Here is a 23,501-nt window from a genome sequence, read left to right as displayed (position 1 = left end):
ATGATGGTTTAGTAGGCAAAAGTGTTTGCTGTGCAAGCCCAACAACCTGAGTTTGGGCCTCAGGACACAGAGCAGAGAGAGACAACAGATTCTCAAAGGTTGTTCCATGTCAGCTACAGGCAGTCTGTGACATGCACAAGCCTGCCTTCTCATGGAGACCTGTCCAACATGCCCATGTATATAAGCCATGGGATGAGAGAGCACCGCTTTCCAGTCCCAGTTGGTAATCCAAACATCCTCCATAGTGGAGGCTCAGTGGAAGGAAGAGCGGGGGAAAAGGCTGTGAAAGCCAGAGGGCCAGGTACTTACTCTTAGACAGTGTCTTTCAGACACAACAGGGATATTGCTCCCATGCAGTCTCAACAATGTGGTTGCCTAAAGAAGACCTACATGATGACCATGCCATTGGACAATGCCTCTGTGCATGAGGGAGTTTCCACAAGGCCTCATTTTTATTTATTTATTTATTTATTTATTTATTTATTTATTTTTGGTTTTTGAGACAGGGTTTCTCTATGTAGCCTTGGCTGTCCTAGACTCTCTTTGTAGACCAGGCTGGCCTCGAACTCAGGCTCAGCTGTTAAAGGCTAGGCTCACAACCATCAAGGCCTCACTTTTAGATGAAGAGCTACAGATGGTTGTTGAGAGAAAGAAAATTAGTCTTCCCCAGGAATGAACTCCTGATAGGTTATGTAATTCCAGGTGGTTAGCCCTAAACATAGGTGCACATGAACAAAACAAAGTAAACTTAGTAGGTATGTGTGTGTGTGTGTGTGTGTGTGTGTGTGTGTGTGTAACAATAATTTCATTAGAGAAGATCATGAATTTGAGAGGGAGTGGGAAAGGAACATGGAAGGAGTTAGAAAAGGGAGAAGGAGGCGTGGAGATTTTGAAAATAATAGGATGCTATATGAAATTTTTGAAAAAATTAAAAATCGAAGTTAAAAAGGAATATATGTTGAAAAAGTTAATTACTGTAGCCTCTCCACACTTATCTTAAGCACGCCACATACTACATGCACACTCACAGTCTCCATATGTAAATACTCTTGTCCACATGGGAACAGCAAGGAAGAGTACGTTGTTTTCACTACGAGACTTGGTTCTAGAAGTTTAGCAGCTTGTGCATTTCTTGTCCATGGAGAGATTTGAGTCACGCCTAAGGGGAAATGACTTTGAAGAGGAGATCTTGGAAGGAGGCCCAATACTCTTCATAAAAATTAGATGCTCCATCAACAGTGTGGGGCTCCGAGTTTGAGAACGGCTTAGTGCCTGGTTAAGAGCGAGCACAAAGCATTAGTGTCCATCATTCTGGGCAAACAGAGTGTCTGATAATAGTGTTTTCAAGGAGATGGCTCGCCTCATTTGTACTCTCATCATCAGACTGTAGCTGTACAGCAGAGCAGAAGTAATTAATTCTGGAGCATCTCAAAGCAGTAGACTGTGTTCGACAGTCCATTTAAACTATCTTATATGGGAGGTGACATCTCTCTTGTGGGTGTCATAACCCTCCCCCCATTTTCTCCTTATCTGGTTTTATTTTGTCAAAGTCTTATCTATCTATTCTTTGAGGTTATTTAAGCCTTTCAAGAAAAATGTTTTATTAAATTTTACTGTGGGCTTCTTTTTAACTTATTTCAGATGTGATCAATACATGAAACTCATGAGAAACCACCTGCTTATTTTCAGGTGTGATTTAAATTGTATACATTTGTCCAAAGAACCTATATTACTATGTGATGATGCTTCCTGAATGGCTCCTTTGGACAAAGGATGGCAAATTTTTACTGTATGTAAAACAAATAGCACTGATCAATGAGAGAGGTAGAAAATAAGGTTCTCTTTAAATAGACACCGCTGCGGGAATTACTTTATGAAGTCTGTATTTAAAGGCTACAAGTCTTGAGGACTGAAAGTGAAATGCCGGCTCATTTTTTCTGTCTATTTCAGGACATTGTTGCTGCCATAAAGAAGAAGGAATATAACTTCTTGGATCAGCGGAGAATGGATTTTGACCAAGATTATGAAGAGTTTTGCAAACGGACTGATGACCTTCATGTATGTTGCACAGTAAAATCCCTGGTGACAGATGCAGGCTTTCTTCATCCTTTCTGTTTTTTACCCTGCTCATCAGGCTCCTTTCCCTGGATTAAAGGGTCATAAACTGAGCTTTGGCTGGTGATTCCTAAAATCAGACTGTTGTCCATCTTCCATCTTAGTTCTTAGAAAGTTAACTTTCACCCTCTGTTGAAATGCTCTGTACCTTCATCAAGCTGTGACACTTCCTTCCCTTCATTACTATAGAGTAACTGTTAGGATCAGAGCTAACCTAACTGTGGGCTATGCCTGGACATCCTAAAGGCCAGGCAGGCTGTAGCTGGTCTTAGAGACCATGGTGCTGGGGCCCTTCTTGCTCTCAGTTGCCTTCTTTCCCATCATCTTCACTCACTACAGGCCAGTCGCTCGGACTTTCAGCCCACCTGGCCTGCATGGTCTCTATCAGCACGAGAGAACACATTACAGAAGCCCTCCAGCTCCCAGGTTCCCAGGGAAAGGGCTTAGGAGACAGCTTTAGGCATAAGTGCCCAGCCTAGAGCATATCAGTTGTGGGGGTCATGTGATAGATAAAGGATAGGTGTGTTGGCATTCTTTTAACCAACTATTTTTGGGTTCTTTAAATCTCTTCTTCCTTACCCCACCCAATCTCTTCCAATACCGCAACACCAGGTAGGGGAGAAAGGAGGTTAAGGGGGGGGCATAGTTGTCCTTAGCTGCTTCCTGCTATTTAGGGTTGTCGGGTTCCTTGGGACAAATTCAATCCTTGTCTTAGGCATCTCCAACTTCTTCTTGTCTCACTGCATCAGCAGCAACCAGAAGTAGCAGAGAGAACACCAGCAGCCTTCTTCTTTCTTGGATCCCCCATTCTCTCCTTGGGTCTGGCCTTTATCCCCCCCCCCCTGACAAAGACTGCACCCCTGCATGAGGTAATTCTCAGCTGACAAACATCACGTGCCTTCTCAGGAGGCAACTATCAGCTGTGGACAAACTGGAGCAGCCTTCATATTCCACACCTGGGATTAAAACAAAAACATGTTTACATATAAGCCAAAACTTTCACAACATAGGTGAGGCTGTCTGGGGATAATCTGGGAAGATCTTTGTTATTAGGAAATAGAAGTCAAGGAGGCCAAGGTGGGAGACAACTTGGTAAATGGCTGCCATATTAATACATAGAATTCTTTCACCATTAGGAGATGCAGGGGCACATTTTTCTTATAGGAATAAGATTGGGAGGGGAAGATAGCACAGTTTAAGAAGTGCTTTTTTTTTCTCCAAGTACAAGGATCTGAGTTTGAGCCCCAGAACCTATGTAATTTTTAAAAATATATTTTATTAATTTATTCATATTACATCTCAATTGTTATTCCATCCCTTGTATCCTCCCATTCCTCCCTCCCTCTCATGTTCCATTTATTCTCCTCCCCTATGAATGTGACTGAGGGGGACCTCCTCCCCCTGTATATGTTCATAGGGTATCAAGTCTCTTCTTGGTAACCTGCTTTCCTTCCTCTGAGTGCCACCAGGCCTCCCCATCCAGGGGATGTGGTCAAATATGGGGCACCAGAGTTCATGTGAAAGTCAGACCCGACTCTTCACTCAACTATGGAGAATATCCTGTCCATTGGCTAGATCTGGGTAGGGGTTCAAAGTTTACTGCATGTATTGTCCTTGGCTGGTGCCATAGTTTGAGCAGGACCCTATGTAATTTTTTAAAGTGGGGTATAATAGAGCTAGGTATAGGCTTGTAAACTCAGCAGTAGTGAGGTGGAGGGAGGCAGATCCCTGGACTCGCTGGTCAGTAGCTTACTTGGTGATTTTTAAGCCAGTGAGCGATTCCATCTCCTAAAAGGGTGGCTAGGTACTGACGAATGATACCCAAAGTCTTCCTCTGGCTTTCTCATGCAGATATGCATCTGTGCATGCATTGCACTCACAACACACCTGTATACATACTTGCATCTGCACACATATGAATATGTACAGCACACACACACACACATACACACACACACCCTTCTGAAATAAAAGGCTGAAATGGCCATTCTGCTGCCTTCTTCCTGGAATTTATGGTTTGAACTAAATTTGTACACACGGAGGAAAAAATGCAGCGGGTGCTTTAGGAGGAGTGAGTTCAAGGCAGAGGGAGCTGTAAGGAAGCGTGAGGCACTTTTCTTTGCTGTTTGTGAATTAATTTAATAGTCACGATAATACTAGAAGGCAGGTGTTCTCGTTGCCCTCATCCTTCAGAGGGGAAGCAGAGGGGAACACAGGCTTCCGTGTGTATGCTTCTCCAGAGATCCTAAGCACTCCTCCCCAGGAGCTCCTCTGTGGAGGAGATAGACGGCGAGCATCTGAGCATCTGACAAAGCAATCAAGATTTGATTGCTTAATAAGAAGATGTAGAGCTATTACAAAAGGGTAGGCATTTGCTCTGTACTAGGCCTCGGCACTATGGTGTGCAGAAGGAGAAATGAATGCACCTTTGAAGTGAGTTTGGCCTCACTGCTCTCACTGATAGGATTTAAAGGTGAATATGCATTAAGTTAGAAAAGAGAAAAGGTTATACATCAAAAGGGAAGGGGAAAGGGTGGGTGTGATTTAAAAAATGGTGAGGAGGGAAATCAGTCACTTATCAATGAACGATATTCTGTTATGTGCCTGAATGAGAATTCAAAGGTAAAAAGACAAAATGCTGTGGAAACATGTGGGGAGGGGGCAACACACACACACAGAACTCGATCACTACTGTACCTCACAGAACAGAATGTGAGCCCGAGAGAAAACAGCACTGTCTTTGTTTGGAGTTGAGAGCTGGAGGCTGTGACTGATGAGGTAGGTGGGGGTGAACATAATCCCAGTGCTGAAAGCACAAGTGTGTGAGTGTTCTGGAGCCTGGCATGGAAGCAGCTGATACACGCTCTAGCTCCTGCTCTGCTTTTTATATATTTCTTCTTTGTTTAAATGAAAAAAAAAAGTTCTGTTTAAAAAAGAATCTCATCCATAAGTACCATGTTTACGTCATTTCACCTCCCCTCCTTCCTATCGAATTACTAACTGACTATATATATATATATATGTATATATGTATATATGTATATGTATATATATGTGTGTGTGTGTTAACTGTTGCTCATGTGTATATATACATGGACTCTCACACACATGCTTAAAGATCAACATATGTCCATGTCATGGTCTATCTTAAAAATATTCCTGTTCTGAATTTGGTTTACTGGTGAGTTAACCTCTGACTTTTTGTTTCTCTCTCCTCCTTTTCCCCCTTAACCAATAGTTGTCACTTTGCCCCTGAAACAAATCTACTCTCTTGAATTTAACCTTCAACTCTATAAAACTGGGGTAAAACTACTCACATCCCCTAGGCTCTGGGTGGAATAGGTGGGGCTGACGGATCTCAGACACAAGGAATGGATGGGTTTTACAGGAAAGAATGTGAGGTTTCATGGGTCCAGGGGTGACTGAAAGCAGAATTCTGCTGGTGAGGGCATGGTAGCCTGCAGGCCTGTCCTGACTTAGGTCTGTGCTGGCACCCAACAGGCACAAGAGGGACACTGTAGTGGAACTGTACAGGGTGGTAGAAGCGATGAGTGATCCTTCTGGGCAAGGAAACCTGCTTTTTAAAATAAGAAGTAATATAATGATTTTCTGAGTTTTACTTATTTAAATGTATACTTAAATTATAATCTGAACCAAATATTAGATGAGAAACAGACATAGTATGCTTATTTGTTAATGAAATCTTTTTAGGCACAAATTTTCATAGTAGTAAAAGACTTGTGTGGTTCTCAGGACAGCTAGGTCTCTACTTCTGCCTTTTGAACACTTATTTTCCTTTTAAGATCACTAGATTCCTGTTGCACTTTTTCATGCTTTGGAAGTGGTGTAAAGAATGTGGCTCCTTTTTCTTCTGTTGCTAAGTAGAAAATCCTCATTTTTTTTTTTTTGGATACAGTGGCATACTTTTAATTTCAGCCCCTGGGAGGGTTGTGAATTTGAGTTTAGCCTGGGTCTTAAAGGATGACCCTGTCTCAAAAAAAAAAAATCTTAATGCTAATTCATTGTTCGTAATGGAGTTTTGTTCTATTTTCAGAAAGAGCTACAGAGGTTCATGGACGTCACATTCGAAAAGATTCCAAGCACAAGTCGAGCTCTGGGCATGCTGAAGAAATTTGAAAGGTAAAGGTTTGAAATAACTTTGCAAATTGTGAGTGCAGTTTGGCTTCTTTTTATAGCTTATCTTTTATTGTAATTATAACTCTTATTATAACTTCGCATTCTAATGTGGAGAAAAGCCTCTCTCAACAGTCAGAGTCACAAGGTCACAGGTTTTAAGTTTTTCAGAGGCTGAAGACGATTAATCCCTGGAAGGATTAGGGATTTGCTTCATCTCTGCCAATAGAGAATACTCTTAGCTTTGAAGTAGCCTGCAGCCGTCTGTAGTAATATGGCCTAACGTCTGAATAATTTGACATAATTCTTCCCAGGCTAGTAGTTTAGCCTTGTAAGGATCGAAACTATTTTGGTTCTTTAAATATGCCACACAACTACTCCATTGCTTTCAGCTAGACTGTTTTAAAATGAATATTATTAAATAAGATTAATATATATTTTCTCACTAATCCAAAACTTTGTTCTTTTTTTTTTGTGTGTGTGTGTTTCAATCAGATTGAATATACCTAACCTTGGTATTGAGGAAAAATACCAAATAATTTTTCAGACTTTTGGGGCAGACATTGACATGATTTCTAAGCTATATACGAAACAGAAATATGATCCTCCCTTGGCTCGCAACCAGCCACCCATAGCCGGGAAGATCCTGTGGGCCCGGCAGCTATTCCACAGGTTGGAGCAGCCAATGCAACTCTTCCAGCAGCATCCCTTTGTGCTGAGGACTCCAGAGGCCAAGCCTGTGATCCGCAGTTACAACAGGATAGCCAAGGTCCTATTGGAGTTTGAGGTCCTCTACCATAGGACATGGCTTCAACAGGTGAATTCCTGAATGGATGGATGCATCTTAGTGGTTTTTACTGTCCAGACAGAGATAAGCCTTTTCTAGCATTTGACAGGGGTATTTTATGAGTGAGTTTGGTTGAATTTGATAAATCAAAGTACATAACATAATCATCAAAGAAAATATTTGTTAATATTGAGACGGTAATAAGCTAGGTAACAGAAGCTCATTGTTTACCTTACAGTCTCCCAAGTGAGAAACTCACAGCATTTCAGAACTCTGTCAGTTTGGGTTTTTTTTTCCTCCTTTAAAAATTAATCAAGATTCTCAGGGGGTATAGCTTAATGGTAGAACATTTACTTAGTATGCATGAGGCATTGGGTTTTATCTCCAGCAACACACACACACACACACACACACACACACACACACGGGGGGGGGGAGAGAGAGAGAGAGAGAGAGAGAGAGAGAGAGAGAGAGAGAGAGAGAGAGAGAGAGGTTGTGAATGTGTTAGCAAATACAAGTATGTTGAAAAGACCTCTTATGTTTTATTTAGTTGTAGTAGTAGTGATGAGATATAAAGAGCTAAATGTCTCTTTCCAAATCACCTCGCTGACTGTAGTGTCTCCCTACATGTCTTGTTTGAGTCTCAAGAATGAGCCTATTACATTTAGTTGACAATGCCACATCACTAAGAACCTGAAGGCCATTTTCTCAAAGGGAATTGAGAAGTAGTGTGAGTGACCCCATTGCCTGGGATTTAGCAAGGCCAAGTTCATGGCAGAATACTGAATAAATGTTTTACAGAGTCCCAGCAATGGTGGAGCCAGATAACGTGTGCATATTACACTCTGAAATAGTCATGTTGACTTCCTCCCACAGATAGAAGAAATTCACATAGGTCTTGAGGCATCTTTGTTGGTGAAGGCTCCAGGCACAGGGGAATTGTTTGTGAACTTTGATCCTCAGATACTGACATTATTTAGAGAAACAGAGTGCATATCCCAGATGGGTCTCCCAGTCTCACCATTTGCAGCTGCCCTGTTCCAGAAGCGAGATGTGTACAAAAAGAATTTCAGTGACCTGAAGGTATAGTACTTTTATTTTCCCCTTCCGGGATAGCCCTAGAGTATGTTTATTATTTCGTTTTATGTTTCTTATTTGGTTTTGTGTGCACGCGCCCATATGTGCATGTGCACGTGGAGACCTGAAGTTGATGTCAACAATTGTCTTTGATCCTCCACCACCTTATTCACTGAGCCAGGCTCTATCAGTCAAACCTAGAGCTCACCGATTTGACTAATACCCTGGTTGGCTTGTTCTGGGGATGGTCTGTCTCTACCATCTGAGGCTGAAATTATAGGTGGGCTGTCCTGTTTGTGTGAGTTCTTAAGATCTGAATTCCTGTTCTTATGATGGAACGTCTGGGCTTAATTCTGAGTGTTTCAGGAAGTCACTGGGGGATTTTTTTTGGGCTGGAAATAAAGGCCTGGTCTCATTTATATTGAGTATCATCCTTGCTGCTTGATGGCTAGGCAGAGATGGACTTTAACTGGCGTAACAATGCCAGTGGTAAGCCCATGTTTTGGCCTGTTGCACTGATCCAGGATGGAGGATGAGGACAGGTAACATGAGTTAGAATGGCCATAGAGTTCGTCAGATAATTAAAGTTATATCCACAGACATGTTCAGAGGGAACTCAAGGGTAATTGAAGGGGGGCGACCATTCATGGCCAGATAGTTTGTGTTTTACACAGCTTGCACAGCGATATGCAAGGACTTTGACTGTCTCATTTATAGAGATTATAAAGGCTTGAAATGATTTATTTTGTGGGGCCCATTAGAATCTGAAGTTCTAGCCTAAGTCCAAGATGTCTCCAGTACCCATGCAATTATCTAGAAGCTTGGAGCTCAGTAGAACATTCAAAGTTTGAGGCATATTTTCTGGAAGTAGAAGACTTAACTACTATTAATGACATTGTCCTGGATAAGAACTTTTAGGGAGTGACAGAAACAGAAAAGAGTAGAGGGCTATTGGACAAGACATAAGATTGTTCCATTATTAGTAAAGTCCAGTAGAAGATAAGAAGCCACAGAACAGACATGGACTTTGAGGTTGGATGAAACCAAGTGTCAAGGAAGCCAAGAGTAAGGAAAGAATTTCAAGGAAGGACTGATTACCACTGACAAATGCACTGTCCAGAAGCTGACGAAGAAACATTCCATGATGCAGCCTTGGCACTCGAACTGAGAGTACTGTTACTAAAATGTCACAGAAAACCAGCTGTGGGAGGTGTATGCTGTACTCCAAAAGTAGAGCAAGAGGATAAAAAGTTCAAGGTCATCCTTGACTATGGAGCAAGTTTGAGGTTAGCCTAATATACATGAGACCATGTTTCAAAGCAAATTATAGTGAGTAACATCATATGATGACCCTGTGTCCGTTCACTTGCATAGTGTCTTATGATTTAAGCCTCTCTCAGTGTCTCCCTCCTTACCACCTCGTCCCTGCCCAGCTCATCTTGCTGTACTGCACACTGACTACAGAGCCTTATGCATGCTAACAAGTGCTTTGCATTAAGCTCTATCCTCAGGTTCCTCCACTATGTGTTTTAGGACAGAGTCTCAGTCCTCTAGGCTGACATGCCATTAAGTCCTGTAATCCAGGCTGGCCTTGAACTTCCAACCCTTCTGTTTCAGTCTGTCTAGTATCAGGCATTAAATACTTCTACCTCCACTCTCAGTTCCTTTAAGACCATTTCATGGTCATTATTGAAGGTCATCTTTCTTACTACCATGCAAGATGGATGGGGACAAAATACTATGTGGCCCAGAGAAATTGATGGAGCCAGGGACTCATAATTAAGTGACAGAATTAGGACCAGAAGCCAGAATTGTTCTCTACTATCTTCTTTCTACTCTTGTTATGTTAAGAGTTAAATTGGCCGGCCATGAGCAGATACTTCTCTAATGTCGAACCATATAATACTAGTAAGCATGTTGCTATTGTCTTTATTTTTTGTGTGTGTCAAAACCACATCTGGTCACTTTACATATTTATAAGAGAAGTGTTTTACTAAGAAATAATAAAATCACTGTTAATAATTTCCCCCACAGAGTCTTTCTCACTTATGTGCTGCAGATGGCACACAACTTCAAAATATAGGGGCTTTTTTCATAGTTTTTATGGTTCTGTGTTAAAGGTTTGAACATATGTTGTATGATACACTCAGTTGGGATTACAGGCTGAGGCATCTGTACAAGGATTTCTTTAGGCCAGTAGAATGTCTTATACCACTATCTAGGAGTAAGTGCTACACTGAGTTAGGAGGCCACGTGGTCTTTGTTTCTGCCCTGATCCCTCACAGGATCCTCCTGTTAAGCCCCATTGGCTCTCTGAATGCACACGTAGATTCAATGAAGGGCACTTAGACCCAGCTCCATGAGAAGAGGAGTGGCAAAGAATGTTTGACAGCTACTACTGTTCCAGCCAAAGATTCAAACAAGTAAATTACTATCTGATTGGCTTTTTATCATATTATGGAGGTGGAAAGAGTTAGAAGTCTCTGTATAACATGGCTACCTGGTAAAATCAGACTTATTGGCACACTTGGGGAGAGCTCTCCCCAGCTTCAGAGCTACTGTGTGGAAGTTCAGATTTCTACAGATATGCAAAAGTAGCTGGCTGTTTGTTTTATTCCTCGTTTCTTGGGATATATTTGAAACCGGAAAGAGATGATCTAGTGTGGGTTAACAGTGCAGGATATAGATTGTGAAACCAATACAATCTGGATCCAAGCCGTTATCGGCAGGTAAATGACTTCTCCTTCTAAGCCTCAGTTTCTCATTTGTAAGAGGGATGAATGGTGCTTCCTGGGTTTAAAGGATTAAAGGAGAGGAGTAGAAAGCCTGCTGGACACAGATTCTAAGAACCATTTTTCTGATAGAATAAGTAATGGGCATTAAAAAAAATCAAGCAATAAGCAGTGGCTAAAAGCTTTAGGAAATTCAGAAGCAGCTGCTAATAGAATCATCAAATGTAGGCTCTCCTCAAGTGGCTTTTGTGGAAAATGAAAGGGCATTATGGAAACTACTGAGAAGTCTTATAGGGAGACTGAGCTCATTTGGGAGATCTTAGGTTTAATGCCTTCTAAAGCCCACCAGGACTTCCTATACCCTTCTGACAGGTTCTATAAAATTATGAATATTAGTTGTAACACTGTTGTATATAGAGATTTGCAATCATATCCATCCAGGGGTCATTTCTGTTTTAGTACATCAGTGTAAACATTTTTTGGCAATCATTGATCTAATATTATGGTAACACCAGGAGTTTACGTACAAGTATGGACTTAAAGCTAAAATTATTTGTCTTTCAGAAGCACACTGACGTCCTCTGGATTTGAAAATGATAGCATATGAACTGAATAGGGAGTTTGTATTGTAGGTGATTTTTAATGGAGAAATTAAACCCTTCACATTTCAGGTCACAAATTATTTTTTTCATAATAACTAATTGATTAGTTAAATAGATGCTGATTGATCCTGTCCTGTGTGGTAGCTAATGTTTCAAAGGACTTGGAAAAAACAGATAAAATCTTGTTCTTGTATTTTAATGCAGTTGCTTTTGACTTATGGTGGAGTTGAAAGTACCATAAGGAAATAAAGCATATACTACAGCGAAGTTATTAAAATTGTGGCTTAGCCTGGCCGTACTTCAATGTGCTCATTTCCATTAACCAAGACGTGTTATTTAAAGCCATTTGAAATCAGCATTGATTCTTGACTCTCCCTCTGCCCTTTGGGTCTTGCGTCAAGATTTAGTTGATAGTTCTAATGTAGCAATGGTTCTCAAGATACAGACGACTGTGATGGTGAATGTGGTCTAGAGGAGATGCTTAGAACAGCATCTTGTCCCTATAGAAAATGGGATGAGTGAGCCCAGCAAGGCACAGGCCGATGTAATCTTCCTCTGACTTAGTTTATAAAAATTACTTGACTTTTCTCTGTTTTGGCCTGGGTACATGACAGGAAATGATCCTCAATTTCTTTTTTGTTCTCTATTCTAATTTATTGGTTTAGGATTTGGTGGTTGTACAAAAAGTACTTGCTGGTCATCTGCCTTATTTTGCTTGTAACATTCTTCCTGCCAGGATATTAGATCCCAATAGTTTCACCAAATATAAAAGTTATCTTTTTAGGTAAAAATACTAATAGATATTAAAAGTGACATTTTAAGCTGGCTGTTTAATCACATTCCATTGCAGATGATGCTTTCTGAATACCAGAGAGTGAAGTCGAAAATGCCTCCTGCCATCGAGCAACTGATGGTCCCACACCTGGCTAGAGTGGATGAAACCCTCCAACCTGGCCTGGCTGCCCTGACTTGGACATCCCTGAATATTGGGACATATTTAGAAAGTGCTTTTGCAAAGATCAGTGAGTCTGCCCATATAACTTTTATTCCTCAGTTTTGAGAGCAGAATTCTTTTTTTTTCTTGTCTTTTTTTTTTTGCATTTTTTCTTTATTAATTTATTCTTGTTACATCTCAATGGTTAGCCCATCCCTTGTATCCTCCCATTCTTCCCTCCCTCCTCTTTTCCCCTTATTCCCCTCCCCTATGACTGTTCCTGAGGGGGACCTCCTCCCCCTGTATATGCTCATAGGGTATCAAGTCTCTTCTTGGTAACCTGCTGTCCTTCCTCTGAGTGCCACCAGGTCTCCCCCTCCAGGGGACATGGTCAAAGGTGAGGCACCAGAGTATGTGAGAAAGTCATATCCCACTCTCCACTCTACTGTGGAGAATGTTCTGTCCATTGGCTAGATCTGGGTATTGGATAAGTTGTTATCAATATGCTGCTATAAATAATGAAATGAGGAATAAGGCTCCAAACTTCCAGAGTGAATAGCAGAAACTGCAATGGGTTCAGTAATTTCTTAGAAACTATAAATATATAGTATTTAATACTATTCCTTGAGGTTATCCATGAAACAAACAAACAAAACAACAACAACAACAACAAACTTGTTGTTGTGGAAGCTGCAGCATGTCACGCTGTGTCCCACAGTATGCTTCTTTGCTCAAACAGCTTTACTTGCAAATGTTCATTTCAATGCGTCGTTGGTCTGGCTTGAGGCCTTTGGCCTCTGCTACACTATCAATACTGAGTCTTCACTGGGTCTCCTCTCGGATATCCTATTGTTTCCTGTGTCATGGAGATCCTGCATAGATGGGGATGATGCTGGGATGGGCCAACTCAAATCCCTGTGTCTGGGCCTGGGTAGTAGCTGAGTTGTTCAGCCCATCAGTTCTCCTATACCTATGCCACAAGGGCCAGCTCTGCTGTGCCGCCCAGGCAAGGGGTGGGGCACTCTTCTGTCTGCTGCAGGTCACAAGGGCTAGAGACATTTCTTCAGTGAGACAGTGAATGTCTTCCATGTGTCTGCCTTTTTAAAGTTATATTTTATCTTTTAGACTTAGACATTTCTATTCTTTTGTCCAACCTGGTGTAATCTGCCATCTCTTCTTCATAAGCCGACTTTGTCTACTTCTTATGGCCCAGGATAAGAAGTTAGGGGTGCCAGTCTGACTACATTTTCTCATGTGCACCCCCTCTTGGGGCCTCTGTGGTGCTGATAGCTGCTGAGACTAGAGGTTCAGTATTGTATATGTCTCCTAATCATGTTGTCCAACTCCATCCTTTTCTCAAACTGACTGCAAAGGGATTAAAACCCTGGCTATTTCTTCTACTTCTCTTGTGTCACTCTCTGTACCATACTTAGAGACTCAGAACTGCATAATTTCCATTTCTTTACGTCTTTGAACTTTCCCCAGCATGCTCATCATGCTGCTTCCTTTCTGGTCACAGTTTTCTGAGATTGTCTTCTAGGTAACTCCTGTAATCCTACTAGGTTTCTTTTTTTCTTACCTGAGTGAACTAGGACTTGGTTTACTGATAACTTTAATTACTAATACTTGTTTCTCAGTAGGTTTCTTACTGTACCTTCTAAATAACTATGTACTAGTTATTATATGCTAATTCAGCAGGCACATTCTATTCAAGAATATTTGAGAAGTGCTGGGTTGAGGCAGAGAGACAAGGAAGGAATTGGGCTTGTGAGCTAGCTAGTTTCCCCCCCAACCTGACCAAAAACTAGATTAATTTGGGAAGAAGAAATATTAATTGAGAAAAGTCTCCCACCAGATTGGTCTGGGGCAAGCTTGAGGTGGAGTCTTTTGATTGGTGGTTGATATTGAAGGTCCAGCCTACTGTGGGTAGTGCCACCCATGGGCAAGCAGTCCTGGGTTGTGTAAAAAAGCAGCCTGAGCATGCTATGAGAAACAGAGCAGTAAGCAGAATGCACCCATGGCTTGGGCTTTAGTTCTTTCCCCCAGCTTCCTGTCTTGAGTTCCCTGGATAATGAACTCCAAGCTATAAGATGAAATAAGCCCTTTCCGTCCAAGATGCTTTTGGTCATGGTGTTTTATTACAGCAATAGAAAACTTATCTAAGACAGTTGCATACTTTTGCTTTAATTTTGTTTGCTTAAGTGGGACCTAGTTTCAGAGATAAATTGTAACAGACCATTTGCATATTAATGAAGTGTATTTTAGGCTCATTGCAATTTGCAAGTGGGATACCAAAAGGTGCACAACTGGATAAGCATAGCATTAGGAGGATGGAGCAAGTTGTGAAACAGTTTTAAAAGGAATCCTCAATTTAAAGGTTAGACAGCAACAATCCCAAGATGCTAAATGGCATCTAGTGTTGAACAGACAGAAGCAATAAGGATGAATTTCCTTGCCTTTAAACCAATATTCTCTTCAAAATATCTCTCTTTAGAAAATATAACAAGAGTGAATGGGCTAAAATCTCCAAGGAGGCATTTATAAGGTATATAAAGCCTTCATAGTGAGAGTTATCACAATCAAATTAGAACAGGCTGCTAAGGTGGTCTTTAGCAGTGTTCTCTCTAGAGAGGCATAAGGATTAGACTCTTAGCAATTTGGATATTTTATTAGATGCTAGCTAGAGAGAAGTAGATAACTTCTAAGACAATGCTAATTCTCCTACACCTCATCACTGTAGATGTAGCCATTGTGGTTGGGCACCTCATAGTCAGGTTCCTGAACTTTGACCATTTCTGGTTTTCCGTGATAGCCTCAATCTTCTGCATAAAGATGCTTCTTTGATGACGGTAAACAAGAGATGTTAAGTCTCAGGAAAAGTTGGATTCTGTATTGGAATAAATGAACCAACCTTTAGAACTGCAGGTGTTTAATTGGACCACACATTTGAAAAAAAAACATTTCTATTCTTTAAAATCACCAGCAGAACTCCAGTGGCATGGCTTCTGTACCCTGTGCATAAACAGTGTTGCTTTTTCTTGAGTTGCTGCTGTAAGTACTGGCCACAAGTTTCATGGCTTCATATAATGCAATTGCAGATGTCAGAAATCCGAAGAGTCTCAGTGCTACAATCAAGGCACCTTCAGAAAAGGGTCTTCCCAGAAACTCTGTCATGCATCCTTTCCTCAACACCTTCTAGGTCATACAGGCTGCTCACATTTATAGGCGAATGACCATGGCATGGTCAGAGCTGCCTCTATCTGTAGGAGAATGACCATGTCATGTTCAGAGTTGGTTGTGTTTCATGGCCGAATCCTTTTCTCTTAACCCCTCTCCTTCCATGGCCACACTCTTCTCTATCTCACTTTGCCCTTCTCGACTTCATCTCGTAAGGTCCTTATGACAACCCTGCTTAGATAATCCTGAACAGTCTTCACATCTCAAGAGCCTCAATACATCTGCAAAGTTCCTTTTGTTGCGTAAGGTAATATTCCCAGAGGATTAGGGATCTCCTTAGGAGATTTTTTTCAAGTTGCCTCAAGTGTCTTTGAAGATGTTACAAAGAATCTGGAGGAAACAAGAGATTTCTATTGAGCACACACACTCAAACAAAAACATCGATTCTGTCTGCACTACATATTGTTGTCAGGAAGAACCATTTGGTACGTTGAACAGTTGCCTGAATAATTAGGTTGAAAATGATTGAAATTTAGGTATTTATTACTTAGGTACTTAAGGATCGATTCAAGGAAGTGTCAAGAAGTAGTAGAATTTAATTTCAATGACAGTTGCATGCACCTTTGGAATGGGCATTGGCATGAATGTTAAGATGGAACAATGGAACAATGAATTATCAGAGGAGCAGACATAAGAGTAATTGGCATGATGCACCCAAAGATGGAAGAGTGATCATGGGATAGGCAACCTAAGACCAGGGACCACTCTACATACACAGTCTTAGGTGGCCTTCTGGGAAGATGAATCAGAGCCAGGCAGGTAGGAAAGCTGGGAACTGTTAAAGGAGGGACAGTGTGCAGCAACTATGTGTGGAACAGCCAAAAATACAAAGGGTTACTGTGGTGCTTTTAAGAGGAATGGCCTCCATCCGTTCATGTGTTTGAATGCCTTGTCCCTTGGAATTCTTTGGGAAGGATTAGGAAGTGTAACCTTCTTGGAGGAAGTGTGTCACTAGGGGTAGGTATTGAGGTTTCAAAAACCCATGCCATTCCTAGTGACTCTCTCTGTCTAATGGTTCTTGTTTCCCCAAGTAAGCTCTTGGCTACTGCTCCAGCACCATTTCTGCCTGCCTTTTCCTATGCTTCCTACCATAATGACCACAGAGTCACTGTCTGAAACTCTAAGAAAGGCACCATTAAACACTTTCTTCTATAAGTTGTCTTGGTCATGGTTTCTTTTCACTGTAATAGAAAAGTAACTGAGACAGATATGCGTAACCCATTCAATCATGTGTTCATGTTTACTGATGTGCTTTATCTAATCTGTCATTCATTTTCTTTTTCCCATAGAGGACCTGGAGCTGCTGCTTGACCGGATCAATGATTTGATTGAGTTCCGCATCAGTGACATCCTGGAAGAAATGAGCAGCACCCCACTTTGTCAGCTCCCTCAGGAAGACCCCCTTACTTGTGAAGAATTCCTCCAAATGACAAAGGTTATCAGAAGGCTGATAGAAAAACACTGATTCTTGAATTAAAATTTTTATATATAAAGGGCATTTTTGAATCATAAGTTAGGATTTTAAAAAATTCTATGTTGCTCCATGATTGAAGTTGTTCAAATGTAGAACCATCTACCAACTTGAAGATAAAGTAAATGCTATCTAAGAAGCTGCTAATAAATTACTTTCCTTCAGATCAGTTGGAGGAGATCGCTATGGCACACATTTCTATTATTTTCCATATTTTATGAAGAGAAGAGGGTGTTTTTTTGAAGAGCCTCAGTAAGCAAGGGTTAATTATGAAGTAGATTATGAAGTAGTTGGGACATACTATGGGAAAGATTTCTTCTTCAAGACCTTCTAAAGAGCTGTTTCCAAACTTGTATTTTGTAGCACGGAGTTCTGGACTGCTCCCTAGGAAAGCTGGGAAGGGACAGAGGCTGTGTTTAAACTATGCAGGACACACGTTGTATTTGTAGGTTCTTCACACTTCAGTATATGAAAAGAAAGTCGTCGGAAGCGCTCCATCCCAAACATCTTGCAAATGGGCATTTTTTTTCCTACTTTAGAATCAAGCTATTGCCAGAGAGAATCTACACCTTTTGGGAATGGCACTTTAGCCTCATATATCACATTCCCTATGGGTGTCCTGGTGTTACGAACCCTTCAAAGATGATTTTAATATTGTTGGCCAGTGGGTGCTTACCGAGGTCCTTTTCCATTCCGTTAGGCTTGTGGCTACACTATAGCTCGGATTCCTCACCAAGGCAGAATGGCAGCCATAGCCGGTTGACACAGAAGCCAAACAGTGTCTAGGGAAAGACTTTCTTATGCTAGCTGCTCTTTCCAGTGAGGACTCAGAGAGAACTCTTTTTCACTCAAAAGGAAACAACAACAATCGATGAACAAACTTCCTGCCCAGTGAAGTTCACTACTTGACACTCAAAGTTATTTTCTATTTAAAAATTTATTTTATTTACTTACTTATTTATTTTTGTGTGCATGTATAGTGTGTAGGGGGTAGGGCAGGTGTGCACAGAGGCCAGAAAAGGATATTAGATTGTCTGGAGCTGAACTGTTATGTTCTCTTCTGGCCTGAATTCTGAACTTTTGAAGAACAAACATTTTTTCCCCATTAATTTATTTATTCACTTTACAGCCTGATTGCAGCCCCCTCCTCTCCTCTTCCCAGTCTCATCCCCACACACTCTTCCCCCACCCCCACCTTCTCTGAGGAGAAGGAGAGACCACCCATAGGTACCAGCTGCCCCTGGCACATCAAGTCACATTAGGACTAAGTGCATCCTCTCCTACTGAGGCCAAACAAAGCAGCCCACCTAGGGGAAATGGATCCAAGGGTAGGCAACAGAGTCAGAGACAGCTCCCTGCTCCAACTTTTAGGGGACCCACATAAAGATCAAGCTGCATGTCTGCTACATATGTGTAGGGGATCTAGGTACAGCCCATGGTCTTTGGTTCTTTCCCCCAATCTTCCACAAGGCTGCTTGAGCTCTGCCTACTGTTTGGCTGTAACCTCTGCATCTGTTTCTCTCAGCTGCTGGATGAAGCCTCTCAAACGTCAGTTGTGCTAGGCTACTCTCTGAAGCATAGCAGAGTATCACTAATAGTGTCAGGAGTTGCCTGTCTCCCATTAGATGGGTCTCAAGTTGGGCCAGTCATTGGTTGGCTATTCCTTAAATCTCTGCTCCATCTTTATCCCAGCATATCTTGTAGGAAGGACAAAATTTGGGTCAAAGCTTTTGTGGGTGGCTTGGTGTCTACCTCCTTCCATTGGGAGTCCTACTTGGTGACAGGAGGCAGCCTATTAAGGCTCTTTGTCTCCATCTGTTTGTATTCTCAGGTAGGGTCACCCTCATAGGTTCCCGGGAGCCTCTCCCATCCCAGGTCTCCAGCTAAGATAAAAAACTCAAGCAACAAGCATTCTTATCTTATCCACTGAGCCACCTCTTCCATCCCAATACTCTTAAGATTTTATTGGCTTCTGTCACCATGGCACAATCCCCTTTTCATGAAAAGGTTCAGACTCCCAGAAGGAATCGAGTATTCAGTAAAAACCATGTTGTTTACAGAAGCAATCTAGTCACAGAAGCCAGATAACAGTGAGGACTCACCTGAATCAGATCTCCTGGAAGAGGAGGGTTTCACATTCGCATGCAACTCTTTAAGAGGACAGGGCCAGGCATTTGGTGTTAACACCCTTTTGCACATATGGTGAATTTCAATTTATATTAGCTTGTTATTAGCTGATTAAAACTTAATGCCTACAATTTAGAATTATGTTTGCCCTTCTCACAGTGATTCTTATTTTTTTCCTGCTGATTTTTTAACGTTCCCTTTACATTATAAGAGACACCACTTAGCTCTTTGCTGTTTACAAAATGTAGCTTAAAAAATTCAAATTCGGCTGTCCGATTGCTGTGAGTTCGAGGCCAGCCTGGTTTACAAAGTGAGTCAAGGCTATACAGAAAGACCATGTCCCCCAACAAACAAACAAACAAACAAAAAATCAAATCCAAGTTTTAGAGTTTAGAAATAGAGAAATTAGCATTTATAGCAATCATATCACCATTGTTATGATTTTTATATATTTCATGACTCTTATTGTATTCACAGCAAGTTTACATAGTGCTTTTCCTTTTTGCCTCTTAGATATTAATTCTTTCCTCTTGATATGTATGTATATGTATATATATTTATATTTATTTATTTATGACATTATATGGCTTTCACAGGCACCACTTATATTATACCTTCATAACATTTTATTGAGATGATAGATATCATTTCTTTCTACTGGACATTAAGTGGCTCCCAAAGTTTGTCAATTTTGCCAAGAGCTATAATAAATATATATGTATAATATATTGGCCTTCAGGATCATTGCCCCCAAATAATATTATTGTACCAAACTGTGTAGTTTTTATTTTACAGCTCATTATAGTCATAGACAAATTGTTTTTCAAAGTATGATCCCAATGTATATTGCCATAATACAATAATACCAATTTCATTACCTTGTGAAAAATACTGTTCTATTATAAATTATTAATTTTATCTTGAATAGAAAAATAACACACTCTAAATTAATCTGTATTTTGGTTACCAATAGAAGTAAGTGCTTTCTACTGACTATCTTCTACAAACCGTTTTATAAGTTTTAACTTTTTCATTCACTTATGTATTATTTTCTAATTTTTATTTTTGTTTTTTAGAATATATAATTACAGTACTTTCACTCCTTGCTTACCTTCAAAATTTCAAATGGCTCCTTTTTCATTAATTGTTGTTATATACGTATATGTATATATTTATACATATATATTCCTAAATATGCAAATATAATTATGGCTTCTCTTAGGAAGAGTTGAGGGAGTGGAGTAATCTTGTTGGAGTAATATTAATTTTTGAGAGTTGCTTTCCAAAACCTGCAGTAGAGAGGGATTCTAGAATTTCACATCTATGTCCCAGCTGATGAGAGGTCTGAAGTGACCGTGAGGAAGCTACTGAGGATTCACTTCCTGGGAGAGCTGGCCTTGAGCCTGAGAGATGGTATCATGGCCCATTCTGGGCCTCTGCAGCATAGAGTCAGAGGGCTCAAGAGACAATGTTAAAGAAATATTAAGGCTCTCTTAGTGGACAAGGAGTCAGTTGATTTAGATTGAGGCAAACAAGCTTGGCAAACAGGTTCCTTGGTTGAATGTCATTTGCTAGTCAATTATAACAGACACTTCTTGAAGACTTCATTTGTTCCGGACACTTCTTCCAGCACTTACATATGTCATCATATGGGTAATAATAGCCATACCAGCTTCACCTCTTTCTTTCTTTCTTTTTTTTTGTTGTTGTTGTAGAGAAATTTTAATCCAGCAACATGGCTACTCTGGCAAGGGATCACATCCAAAGACCTTCTCGGTCTGTGTGATCCACCTGGAATGCAGAAACGCCCTGGACTACAGTGTGATCTGGCTGGAATACAGACACACTCTTAGCACACACCTTTAATCTCAAACAGTGAAGTTAAAGTTAGTTTGTAGAAGGAAGCAGTCTCGCTGGGTAAAAACTCTCTTTCCTTTCGTCCTGAGCTGCTCTGAAGTAGCTTCTGTTTCCTATGCTGTTCTCACGAGAGTTGGGTACATCCTATCCTCTGACTCATTCTGTCAAATCTTTCTCTGATTTGTCACTTTTTCTACCCCTCAATTAGACATCACTTTCAAACAGCTTCACCTCTCTGACACCCTTGGTTCCCCTTCTAACTTCAAGTCCTTGGCTTGGTCTTGTGTAGCTAACTAACGGTGAGTTGATGTGTGTAATCGTCATGTCATGTCCAGAGACCAGCATTTCGCAGCTATCTTCTGGGCCCAAAAGCAAAACAAAATAGAACCAGGTTAAGATGTGTAGTTTGGTGAAGTTCAGTTGAGTGAAGTTGCTATTTGATATTTTCTTGGTAATAACCAAGTTTAAAGGTTTGATTTAGGATATATCACAATATTCACTTTAATGGCGGGTCACGTGTCTTGCAGAAGAGGGGTGGGTGGAAGTCAAGGCTGCAGAAAGAGGGGCTGTTGGAACCACTAACTGATGTATATAGTCCGTGAACATGCTAGAGTCTCAATAGAGAAATCAATGGCACTTGAGATGGATTCGGGAACTGTGACCGGCAGACAAAGTCTATTTTCATTGAGCTTCCCTCCAAGTAGGTGGTGTAAGAAACACTTCCACGTGCTTTACCTGTCTTTATGCATCTGTCACAGAATCTGCCGCAGTGCTTAGTACTGTGTTATATTTGTCATGCTCATTTCTGAGAAAGATGCAACCTAGCTGAAGTGGCCATAGCTGTGAAATGAAGTGTATGACAATGGCTTGCCAGAAATGATGAGAAGGGAAGACAGTTGGAAAGGGCAGGTTCACATCAGATGAAGAAAATTTCATGGGACCAGAAGCTGCTGATGGCCTTGGGAGTTCTTTCCTGTGTGCTTGGTCAATTCTCCTGGGTCCAGTTGGTTCTCTTGTCTTTAACGATTTCCTCTCAGGATTCGTGGCAGGGAGTGTGGAGCGCGTTGCTGTTTTAGTCACTTTTTCTGTCATTGTGATAAAATATCATGACAAAAGCAACTTAAGGGAGAAAGAGCTTACTGTGGGTCACAGTTCGAGGTTGCAGTCCGTCACGGTGGGGAAGTCAGAACAGCGGGAGCTTGAGGCAGCTGTTCATGCTGCTTTTACAGTGGAGAAGTGAGGAGGGATGAGTGCTAGAGTTCAGCTCACGTTGTTCAATTTTACATAGTGTTGGGTCCAAGCCCAAGGAATGGAGCCACTCACTCTAGACTTCCCCACTCATGTGATTCTAGATGTCAAGTCGACAGGTGAGATTAGCCAGCCACCACAGTGTCAAACTGTCACTGAAGCTAATGTGTCAATGGGAGGCTGAACCTGTGCCCTTACTGCTCTTCCTAATGAGCTTTCAAGAGCCACAGAAACACATGTGACTGTCATCTTTTGTTCTTATTGTCTGTAGGACCTTTGCGTGAATGGTGCTCAGATGCTCCACTTTAAAAGCTCCCTGGTGGAGGAAGCAGTGAATGAGCTAATAAGCATGCTTCTGGATGTGGAAGTCCCATCTGAAGGAGCCAGTGGAAATGTCTATCTTGACAATGCTAGTGCTCACGGTGACACTCCAGGTAAGGGAGGAGGCAGTGAAACGGTCTGCTTTTTTTTTTCCAGGATACTTACTGAAAACTAAATTTAATTTTCTACACAGCAATCAATTTCATACTTCTATAAACACTGCCTCGATTTTATACTGACATCTATAAATCAGAAATTATGCTTCTGCACAAATGGCAATGACTTGGTTGCTTATTCTCGTTGTTTTGTGTTAAACTGTATAAACTAAAGCAAACCTTTTCCAACAGAGAGGGAGGATGTTATTTCCCAAGGTTTTTTTTTTTTCTTTTTTAGCACTGTTGCTGAGAGAGAATACACCGGAACGTGGGTCCTCGAGGGCCAGTATAGCTTTTTTAAAATGTATTTTTTATTAATTTATTCATATTATATCTCAGTTGTTAGCCCATCCCTTGTATCCTCCCATTCCTCCCTTCCTCCCACTTCCCCCCTACTCCCCTCCCCTATGTCTGTGTCTGAGGGGGACTTCCTCCCCCTGTATATGCTCATAGGGTATCAAGTCTCTCCTTGGTGACCTATTATCCTTCCTCTGAGTGCCACCAGGTCTCCCCATCCAAGGGAAATGGCTCAATATGGGGCACCAGAGTTTGTGTGAAAGTCAGATCTCCTTCACTCAACAGTGGAGAATGTCCTGTCCATCGGCTAGTCTGGGTAGGGGTTTGAGGTTTACTGCCTATATTTTCCTTGGCTGTTGCCATAGTTTGCGGAGGACCCCAGTATAGCTTTTAACCTACAGTTGCTG

At 41.2% G+C, this 23,501-nt stretch overlaps 1 protein-coding gene across 3 annotated transcripts in view; it reads left to right on the top strand.

The window, feature by feature from the left end:
- The window catches only part of DNAH5 (dynein axonemal heavy chain 5), a 279,963-nt gene that overhangs the window by 80,646 nt on the left and 175,816 nt on the right, over nucleotides 1-23,501 (top strand). For 2 of the 3 annotated variants that reach the window (XM_084781257.1, XM_084781256.1), the window contains exons 12-18: nucleotides 1,951-2,058; nucleotides 6,170-6,255; nucleotides 6,745-7,066; nucleotides 7,913-8,119; nucleotides 12,298-12,469; nucleotides 16,908-17,053; nucleotides 22,593-22,755. In XM_084781257.1, the coding sequence (XP_084637383.1) occupies nucleotides 1,951-2,058; nucleotides 6,170-6,255; nucleotides 6,745-7,066; nucleotides 7,913-8,119; nucleotides 12,298-12,469; nucleotides 16,908-17,053; nucleotides 22,593-22,755 (1,204 nt within the window). Of the gene's footprint in view, nucleotides 1-1,950; nucleotides 2,059-6,169; nucleotides 6,256-6,744; nucleotides 7,067-7,912; nucleotides 8,120-12,297; nucleotides 12,470-16,907; nucleotides 17,054-22,592; nucleotides 22,756-23,501 lie in introns of those variants that run through there. The other variant, XM_084781258.1, reaches the window with a different exon arrangement.

This window comes from Acomys minous (assembly GCF_964271855.1).
Source record: "Acomys minous genome assembly, chromosome: 5".
Taxonomy (NCBI): Eukaryota; Metazoa; Chordata; class Mammalia; order Rodentia; family Muridae; genus Acomys; species Acomys minous.
This window is presented reverse-complemented; position numbering and strand designations above follow the sequence as displayed.